General features: G+C 34.5%; 1 protein-coding gene across 1 annotated transcript; it reads left to right on the forward strand.

Moving 5' to 3' along the window:
- The first annotated feature begins 9,718 nt into the window (after nt 1-9,718).
- Nucleotides 9,719-10,645, forward strand: LOC122742464 (olfactory receptor 4L1-like). The gene has a single exon (XM_043986727.1). It carries the CDS (start codon nt 9,719-9,721, stop codon nt 10,643-10,645), a length of 927 nt encoding a protein of 308 aa, XP_043842662.1.
- Nucleotides 10,646-11,428: the final 783 nt, after the last annotated feature.

An 11,428-nucleotide genomic window follows, 5' to 3' on the forward strand; every position in this document is an offset into this window, starting at 1 on the left:
ATAATAGAGCATCACCATTATATACCACAGCTTGTTTATCCGTTCCCCAATTGATGGACATTCCTTTAATTTCCAATTTTAGCCACCACAAAAAGAGCTACTATAAGTATTTTTGTACAAATAGGTCTTTTTCTCTTTGAGGGGATGTCTTTGGGATATAAACCTAGTATGGTATTGATGAATCAAAAGGTATGCACAGTTCTATAACCCTTTGGAAATAGTTCCAAATTGCCCTCTAGAATGGTTGGATCTTTTCACAACTCCAACAACAATGGATTAGCATCCCAACTTTCCCACATCCCCTGGAACATCTAATATTTTCCTTTTTTGTTATAGATTCCATTCTGATAGGTCTGAGGTGGTACCTCAGAGTTGTTTTAATTTGCATGGTCAATAGTGATCTAGAGCATTTTTTCTTATGATTATAGACAGCTTTGATTTCTTTGTCTGAAAACTGCCTGTTTGTATCCTTTGTCCATTTGTCAATTGGGGGATGACTTATATTTTTATAAATTTGACTCAGTTCTCTACATATTTGAGAAATGAAGGGTCAGCTAGGTGGCACAGTGGCTAGAGCACCGGCCCTGGAGTCAGGAGAACCTGAGTTCAAATTTGGCCTCAGACATTTGACACTTACTAGCTGTGTGACCCTGAGCAAGTCACTTAACCCCAATTGCCTCACACCCCCCAAAAAAATAATCTATTTAAGAAATGAGGCTTTTTATTAGAAATGTTTCAAAATTTCTTTCCCAGTTTTCTGCTGCCCTTGTAATATTGGTTACATTAGTTTTGTTTGTACAAAAGCTTTTTAATTTTATAAAACAAAAATTATTTATTTTACATTTTGTTTTACTCTCAATATCTTTTTTGGTCCTAAATTATTCTTTTGCCCATAAATCTGACAAATAAATGATTCCATACTCTCTTAATTTGCTTATGGTATCATTCTTCTAAAAACTGATTTTAAGAAAAAATGAAGATTCATATCATATGGCCATCACTTAAATAATAGATTTATTTAAAGTATTTTATCTCTGGGGTCAGCTAGGTGGCACGGTGGATAGAGCACCGGCCCTGGAGTCAGGAGTACCTGAGTTCAAATCCGGAGTCAAACACTTAACACTTACTAGCTGTGTGACCCTGGCAAGTTACTTAACCCTCAATTGCCTCACTAAAAAAAAAAAGTATTTTATCTCTGAGGCTTACTAGCTATACAGTAAAAATACTTAAAATCCCTGAGACTCAGTTTCCTTATCTTTAAAATGGAAATAATAAAAACAAATAGCATATTTTTATATAACACTTTAACATTGACAAATCACTTTACAAACATGAGCATATTTGATATTCAGAGCAACCTTGTGAGAAAGGTAGTACAGGTATTATTTCCTCATCTTACAAGTGACGAATTTTAAGTCTCAGAGAGGTCACATGACTCATCACATGGCATGTATCAGAGGCAAGATGGAAACTCAGTTTATATCATATCCACCATACTTTCCATTGCATTTTTCACATGGTTATTGTGAGGAGAATGTTTGGCAGTAGTGGTCTATTAATATGAGTTGCTATTAGGTTTGGTTTCCACAACTCAAACAGATTCAAAAAGAATTAGGAAATAGGCTTTTAATCTCTCTCTCTCTCTCTCTCTCTCTCTCTCTCTCTCTCTCTCTCTCTCTCTCTCTCTCTCTCTCTCTCTCTCTCCCAGCAGGGTAATGAGGGTTAAATGACTTGCCCAGGGTCACACAACTAGTAAATGTCAAGTGTCTGAGGCCAGATTTGAACTCAGATCCTCCTGAATTCAGGACCAGTGCTTTATCTTCTGCACCATCTAGATGCCCCCATGAATGATTATCTTTTTAGAAAGCAGAATTTACCCCCCCCAAAAAAACTTGTACATAGAAGAAATGAAAATTCACATAGAAAAACTGAGAAGGGTTACACTATTATCTGGATGATTAAGTAATCTGAATTATTCATATAAAACCTCACTTCCTTCCCTTCCCCACCCCGACCAAAAGATTTAAGGGGGAAAAAAAGTATTTGGTGCCCAAATTGCAAAGATATTTTATCTACACATCTTGGATTTATAATCTAAATACTAAATTCTCACCTTCACATTACCTACATAGACTCAAGAACATGCAGATAATATATTCCGATGTAAATGAGTAGTAATACATCCAATGATTTCCAATTTAATATTGTGTATTTTTTTTTCCTTTGGAGCTGTTACCTCTTGCCTAAGATACTCTTTCAAGTTCTTTCCAATGCTAAAATTATTAAATCTGCATCAATCCTACACTTTAAAACTGTGATTTTAGCAGTATGCTTATAAAATCAAATAACATTTCATGAATTAGTGGAGTTGAATTCTCATCCCACCTTGGACATCTATGATCTGTATAACCATAGTCAAGTACCTTAACTTCTCAAGGTCTCAATTCTATCATCTGTAAAAAGTAAAGATAAAGCTATTTGTATTACCTATCTCATAGGACTGTTGTAAGGAAAATGCTTTGCCCACCTTACAATGCTATACACATGTAAGTTATTATTATTACTGTTACTACGCAGGAGGCATAAGAGAATATATGATATTGTTTTGTGTTCTATTAGGTCACAAACATCTTCCCTATACCCCCAATTTCATATTACTCTATTTGAGGAATTTGGAGAGAATTAAAGGTGGAAAGGGTCAATGAAATCATGTTCTAAGGTTTTTAATCAACAGGACATAAGATACAAAAATTGCTTTATGATTTTCTTTTCAAGAAATATATTCCCATGTAACAAAGAATACAGTATTGCTTATTCCTTATTTCTAATGCTTCAATTCAGCCTCTAGAGGGACTCTTCTAAATTAACTTCATCTTCTCACTAAAGCTATTCCAACCCCATTATTAAGACTGGTGCTACCTTATACTAAAATTAAGTCAAAATGGGTACATGATTTAGACATAAAAGGTGATACTATAGGTAAATTAGGAGAGGAAGGAATAGTCTACCTTTCAGATCTTTGGAAAGGAGAACAGTTTATGACTAAACAAAGGATAGAGAATATTATGAAATGCAAAATGTATGATTTTGATTACATTAAATTAAAAAGGTTTTGTACAAACAGAAGCAATGCATCTAAAATTAGAAGGGAGACAGAAATCTGGGAAACAATTTTTATGGCCAGTACCTCTGATAAAGGCCTCATTTCTAAAATATATTGGGAAGTAAATCAAATTTATAAGAATCCAAGTCATTCTCCAATTGAGAAATGGTCAAAGGATATGAACAGGCAGTTTTCTGATGAAGAAATCAAAGCTATCTATTGCCATATGAAAAAATGCTCTAAATCACTATTGATTAGAGAGACGCAAATTAAAACAACTCTGACACCTACCAGATTGACTAATATGACAAAAAAGGAAAATAATAAATGTTGGAGAAGCTGTGGAAAAATTGGACCAATAATGCATTCTTGGTGGAGCTGTAAACTGACACAACCATTCTGGAGAGCAATTTGGAATTATGCCCAAAGGGCTATAAAGCTATCCATACCTTTTGACCCAGCAATACCACTTTTGAGCCTTTTTCCCAAAGAGATCATAAAAAGGGAAAAGAACCTATATGTACAAAAATATTTATAGCTGCTCTTTTTGTGGTGGCAAAGAATTGGAAGTTGAGGGACTGTCCATCATTTGGGGAGTGGACGAACAAGTTGTGGTATATGAATGTAATGGAATTCTATTGTGCTGTAAGAAACGATGAGCAGGAGGAATTCAGAGAAACCTGGGAGGACTTGCATGAACTGATGATGAGTGAGATGAGCAGAACCAGAAGAACATTGTACACAGTATCATCAACATTATATGTCGATCACCTGTGATAGACCAGATTCTCTTCACCAATACAACCATACAAGAAAGTTCTAAAGGATGTATGATGGAAAAGGCTCTCCAAATCCAGAAAAGAAAAAAAAAGAACTATGGAATATGGATGCTGATTGAACCATACTATTTCTTTTGATTTTTGTGCTGTTGTTTTTCTTTTTTGAGGTTTTTCCTTTTTGCTCTGATTCTTCTCTTATAACATGAATAATGCAGAAATATGTTTAATGTTATATATATATATATATATATATATATATATATATATATAATATCTATCAGATTACCTGTTTTCTAGGGGAGGGGGGAAGGGAGGGGAGGAAGGGAGAAAAATTGGAAATTGGAAATTGTATAACAACAAATGTTGAAAACTATCTCTACATGTAAATGAAAAATAATAAAATATTTTTATTAAAAAAAAATTGGTACTAACAGGAAAAAAGGGACCATCCTAAAACTACATGAAGAAGGTCATTTACCTTGGTTCCTCATACTCAGACCACTTTTCATCATTATCAAAGCAGTGATGCCCATTATCACCACTATTATTCAATATTCTTCTAGAAATGCTAGATATAACAATAAGACAAGAAAAGAAATGACAGGTATGAGAATAGGCAATGAGAAAACAAAACTATCAATTTTTGCAGAAAATGTGATAGCATATTTAGATATTCCTAGAGAATCAACTAAAAAACTAGTTGAAATAAATAACAACTTGAGGAAATTTGCAGGATAAACCCATGTAAATCCAATTCCTTCATAATACAGATGAATAAAATGAAGTTAAATGAGGTAAAATAGCTTAATCAGGATCACATAGGAAATAAATAGTAAAGGCAGCAGTTGAACCAGATTTTCTTTACACTTTATACTTTCTTTGTGCTCTATTCACTATACCATTTGGGGGGAAATATATATATGGCAAGCCAACATGGCAGAGAAAAGGTAGGAAATCACCTGAGCTCTCCCCATAACCCCTCCAACAACTTTGAATAATGCCTAAAAAGAAATTCTGGAGCAGCAGAATCCACAAAAGACAGAGTAAAATAAAATTTTTGCTGCACCAGGGTGAAAGTGAAGGATAGTCCACTGGAGGCCATGCCAGCATAGTCTATTGTAATGGGTTCTTTCTGTGCCTCTTCATATGATGTAATTAACCCCATTCCATCTCCTCCCCCTAGTCTTCTTTTATTCTTGTATGACTTTCAGTACATCATTTGTAAACTTGACCTCATTGGCATCTATAAAATGAGAGATGAAGAGTAGAATTGAACTAGATTATCTCTAAAAGTTTTCCCAGCTTTAAATCCATGGCTGTAATTTTGATTGTATAATATAAATATAATATTTGATTATATTTTCATTATATCATTCTAAGTAAATATTCCTGGTCCTTATATAAAAAAGCTAATCTCTCCTTTTTTTGTTTATTTTGGTGAGGCAATTGGGGTTGTGACTTGCCCAGGGTCACACAGCTAGTAAGTGTTAAGTGTCTGAGGCCAGATTTGAACTCAGGTCTTCCTGAATCCAGGGCTGGTGCTTTATCCACTGCACCACCTAGCTGCCCCCCAAGCTAATCTCTTTTTAAGAACAACCAAGAGGAGTTAGATTCCCTCTTCCATAATACCAGGGAAGTTGGTTCAGTGTTTTAATAAATCCCATAGCAGTTTGGATTCCCAAGGCTGTACCACATACATTAGTATTCATTCAGTCATCCAAAACAGCTTTTTTTCACCTTAAAGAGAGAGAAGGGGGTATATATATATATACTAGAATGGTAAAGGATAGTAATAATGATTGAGAATCCAAGATATTCAAGTTCAACATGCTGCTGTATCTCTGAGTGTGCCTTTAGAATAGGTAAGTGGGCAAAATTATAGTCATATAAGTTTATTGAGAAGATTGTATAAAGAGCTGTATTCTGATGGATTCAGAATGACATTTCCATATATAAGGGTTAACATATGGCCTAAAATCCCCACAAGAAGATATTTTATTAAGTGTTATTAATACAGACTGGGCACATACTCTTCACTATCAACATAGCCCAAAGGTGATATTTCATTGTACTTATCTACATAAAGAATTTGAATAAGAAAAGTTATACCATTTCTACATACAAAACCATTTTGACTAGACAGTGTATGAATAATTTTGAAATGCTGCCAAATTCCATGAATTAGACTTTTAAACCACTTGATGCCAAATAACTATTTGGGTTGATTTTTTTCAGTTTTCATCCAATTGACTATTGTCAAGAGCATCAATTAACAGAGATTTCTAAGGCCAGGACAGCAGAGAAAATCACCTGAGCTAAGTCAGTAAAACAAAACAAACAAAAAGGAAAAAAAAAACATTCAAAAGAAAGATCAGTCTTGTTGTATTACAGGGAGTATTTGGAGAGAAAAGAGACATCAATTTGGAGATGTACAAGAAAGGTAGAACTGATTCAATAGCCAGTGGGGAACAAAACAAATTCTGGAAGTTGTGAGTGAAGTTCTTGTTGTGTTTTCTGAGAAAGATGATGCCAATAGCTGTGTCTAGAACAAAGGAATGGAATGTCCAGGACCTACAAACAGAGAAATTGCCTAGCAGGTAGTTGCATTAATTCAGTTGTATAGTAATGACTGAGGAAATGGAAGGGTAAGCTGGAATGCAGAAATCAGTTGAAAGGAAAAGAAGTGATAGCAAGTGGTGACTAAATGATCACTGGAAAAAAAGAAAGAAAGAAAATGAAGCTAACTACAAGTTTATGGGAATGAGGGGAGAAAAATGAAAAAGGGAAGAAATTAATGTCTTTTCCTTAGAACCAATGGAGATGTTAGGAGAGGGGAGTGGATTTGAGATTGTTATGATGTGTTTTTCCTAAAGAAATAAATGTTGATGGTTACACTAAGGCAGACCATCCCATTTTTGGATAATGCTAATCATTAGGGAGCTTTTTTTTTTTTTGCATTGACCCCAAATCCTCCTCTATCCATTGGTAATATTTCTTCCCTCTAGGACCAAGCAAAGCAAATAAATACATGCATTTAGCTGTTATTTCCCCTTGCCATTAATGGTAATAGCTCATATGTATATAGCACTTTAAGGTTTGCAAAGCATTTTACCTATCTCAGATGATTTTTCTGTGTTTTTTCCATACTGTAGAGTTATAATTCCCATTGATCACTGATTCAAAGACTGCTCCCATTCTCCAAATTTCATATTTCCCTCCAATTTTACATCTCTATTCAAAACAACCCCCTTTCCTTTAATCAAATATTGACTGGTATAGTTTAAAATCTCTATGCCATCCTAGTTAACCCCACTTTGTATATGCTCTTGCTCTTCACTGTCTTCCTGTAATGTGGGACCAAGAACTGAATGTAACAAATGCACCAAATAAACTTTATAAGTTTTGGAATTTGAATAAATTTGAATTTAAATTACTGTTATCTAGCTCTAAATTCAAAACAAAAAGGCAGATATGGGATCAATATCAAAGGAGGAGTTGGACTCTTTGTAACAATTGGAGCTCTCTAAAGGCCAATGAGATGTTTGTGTAGAAAATGCATTTCCAGTCATTGGAGGTCTTCAAAAGAAGAAGTTCTGTAACAACTTACTACTTGGGAATATTGTAGAAAGGATTTCTAATCTGGTACAGGTTGGACTAGGTAACCTCAGATGTCATTTCCAATTTAGAGATCCTGGGACATCGAGTCATAGCATTGTCTAGAAGAAAATGCTAGAATCATAGCATAGTAAAGAAAGAAAAGATCTTGGGCTTTAAAATCACCAGCGAAGAGACAGCCTCGGGTTCAAATTATGATAGATTTAACATGAAGGTGTTTGCAAAAGTTTAGTAACTGACCATCTTTTGATGCATTTCATTTCATGTCCTCAGTTTAGATGGGGTAGAAGATAAAGAATGGATCCAAAAATATATAGATGGGTTTGAACATCTGGCTAGCTATTATATGATGAAATTTCATAAGAAGAACCATTAAGTAAGTTGTAGAAAGATGTGACTAAATTGATATGATTAATAAAGGAAAGAGAGAAAATGAAGCTGACTCCAAGTTTATTGAGAGTGAGAGAAAAGAAAAAAGAAAGATAAGAACACAGTCGGAATTCTACATTACAAAAATCAACTTTGCAAGTGTAAGACAAGGTATGTGTCACCAGATAACAGTTCATCTGAAATAGATCTGAAGGTTTTAGGATAGCAAGGATAAAAATGATGCAGCAAAGTGATATGACATTAAAAAAAATATCTCCCTTTAGGCTGTACTGAGAGACAGTGTTTGGAAATGAGGTGAATTACTATATTCTGTCCTGATTAGACCACATATGAAACATTAGGTTCTATACTGGATGATAATTTTTAGGAATAACTTTTGCACACTAGAGGCTATCTAGATGAGAATTATTAGATTAGTGAAAACTTAATAGCATATTTTATTGAGCATTGATTACAGGAACTATGGATATTTAGCATGGAATAGAGAAGACTTGAGAAGGGATGGGGTTATGATTGACATACTTGAATGGTTAAAGGACTATAAAAGAGATAATAGATTTCTTCTATAATAGACTTGTTCAGAACTAAGGTCATTGAGGAATTTTCAAAAAGGCAGATTTTGTATCTTATATAAAGCAAAAATGTCCAAATAAATATAGTTGTTCAAGATTGGGATGTTACCCCTTAGTAGAGATCTTCAGGGAAAGGATAATTGATGGGCTCCTACAGAGAGAATTCTTGTTCAGGTATAAGTTGGAATGGGTAACACTTAAGATCCATTTCCCTCTCAGATTTTGTCAATTTATGGGCTAAGCTTTATATTGTAATTTTATGTTTATAATGGAATAAAAATGAGAGCAATTTTTCCATGCATAGACTAATTTTTAGAAGTAAATAATCTCAGGGCAGCTGGGTGGTGCAGTGGATAAAGCACTGGCCCTGGATTCAGTAAGACCTGAGTTCAAATCGGGCCTCAGACACTTGACACTTACTAGCTGTGTGACCCTGGGCAAGTCACTTGACCCTCATTGCCCCACAACAAAAAGATTACTAGTGGAACATTAAGAAAATACTATAGATGTAGGAGAAATAGGACTTAAATCACTCAGCAGTTTTTAAAAATAAGACTCAGTAGTCTGAGAGCATTTTGAAAATCTGGTACACTTTCATGAAAAAAAAAATCATCAAGCAATTTTGTTGTTTTCCAGGGGGTTTTTTTTAATTAGAGAAGAAAATTGGGAAGAATCAAAGCCAATTCTAAAAGTAATATCTTTTAATTTCTATAACATTGTAAAAGGTATATGGAGTAGTGAATAGTCAACTGGTCTCAGAATCTGGAAGAGCTGAGTTCAGGTTCTGCCATTGACATCTGGTTACGTGATGATAGGCTAGTTAACCTCTCAGTGCCCTCAGCTAACTTTCTAAAATGATATATAAGTTGTTGCAAGGAAAGTGGATCTGCATTGGTAGAAAGCGTTTCACATCAGGAGGGTCCCAGAACCAATGAAATAACAAGTCTGATTAAAAAGAACCTTTATTAAGCACTGAAAGGCATTTATTAAATAGTCAATGTTAGACCCCTTACATGGTTATTTAATTAGAATACTACCAAATTGTTCTTTTAAGGCAGCTTGACCTACATCATAATACCATTTTAAGGACTCCCAAAACAGGTCATGCTCCAACTTATTTTTGATGATGTATTATTTAGAATACTAATTATATAGTTATAAAAGAGAATAGAGATAATTAAGGAATGGATATTAACTAAAAGTGATTTCTTAATCCTTTTCCTTTAAAAGGACATCTGGAACACCTAGTGGTTGGACTGATGGATCTCATGAATAAATCCACAATTTCTGAATTTGTTTTACTCAGTCTCTCTGGATCATGGGAACTTCAGATTTTCTATTTTATGTTCTTTTTGTTGCTTTATGGGGCCACTGTAGTGGGGAACCTCCTCATTGTGATCACAGTGATATTTAGTTCTCATCTGAACTCTCCAATGTACTTCCTCCTTGGCAACCTCTCCTTTTTTGACATGTGCCTCTCTACTGTCACTACACCCAAAATGGTTTCAGACTTGCTCAGGGAACAGAGAACCATACCTTTATGGGGATGTATGACTCAGATGTTCTTCATGCATTTATTTGGGGGTGGTGAGATGACTCTCCTCATCGCCATGGCCTTTGACAGATATGTTGCCATATGCAGACCTCTTCATTATACATCCATCATGAGCCGTCGCCTGCTCCATGGGTTTGTGCTATTCTCATGGATAATTGGTTTCATACACACTATGAGCCAAATGGTTCTAACTGTGAACTTGCCCTTCTGTGGACCCAATGTCATAGACAATCTATTCTGTGACCTTCCCCTAGTGATCAAACTTGCTTGTAAGGACACCTATGTTCTGGAACTGTTTGTCATTGCTGACAGTGGCCTACTTTCACTGATTTGCTTCATCCTATTGCTTGTGTCTTACACTGTTATTCTAGTCACTGTCCATCGCTCCTCTGGTGGGCTTTCCAAAGCTCTGTCCACATTGTCTGCTCATATCACTGTGGTGACTCTTTTCTTTGGGCCATGTATCTTCATTTATGCTTGGCCATTTAGCAACTTTTCAGGGACTAAAATCCTCTCTGTGTTTTATACTGTTATCACACCTTTATTAAACCCTATTATCTATACCCTGAGGAATCAGGAGATGAAGGTGGCCATGAGGAAACTGATGACCCAGCATGTTCACTCAAGGTAAATCTTTTATCTGAGTCTTAATATAAAGGTAGGTGGAATAGTGGATAGAGCATTGAATTTTGAATCAGGAAGACTAGAATTCAAATTTGGCCTCAGACACTTCCTAACCGTGCCACACTGAAAAAATCATTTACCCTCTGTCTGCCTCAGTTTTATCATCTATAAGATGGGGATAATAATAATACTCACTTTCCAGAGTTGTTGTGAGAATGAAATGAGATTTTTAAAGTGTTTTACAAACTTCAAAGCACTATATAAGTCAAATAGCTAGTGCTATTATATTAAGAATGTCACTAATGAACATCCTATAAAATAGATGATGATATTTTACAATTTAATATTTTAATTCACCCAGATTTCATTTATTTAAGCAATTGATACCAATCACAAGCTCTATGATTTTCTATGGATAAAAATAATTCATATCATTGTTGAGAACCTAATAATAAAGCCCTTTCTTCTTTAGATGCAAAATACTTGGCCAATTTATTGTATTCCTTATTGATAAATTGTTTCATTTTATGCCTAATGAAAATAAACTGAGAAAAGTTGACTTATTGTATATTCAATTACAATGTCAAAATTGTTATATGCAAAAGAAAAGGTTATAACATTCTGAAGAAAAAAGGGAAAAAAAATATGTCCCTGACAGGAAATGGTTGTATTTTTTTTTCAAAGAATTAAAGAGCAAGAAAAAAGTAATGATTTATTCTGGGCTCATTTATTTATGCTTAACTATGAAAATGAATGAAAGAACACAACTCAAGAAGAAATCATTGAACAT

The sequence above is a fragment of the Dromiciops gliroides genome, chromosome 2 (genome assembly GCF_019393635.1).
Source record: "Dromiciops gliroides isolate mDroGli1 chromosome 2, mDroGli1.pri, whole genome shotgun sequence".
In the NCBI taxonomy this organism is placed as follows: Eukaryota; Metazoa; Chordata; class Mammalia; order Microbiotheria; family Microbiotheriidae; genus Dromiciops; species Dromiciops gliroides.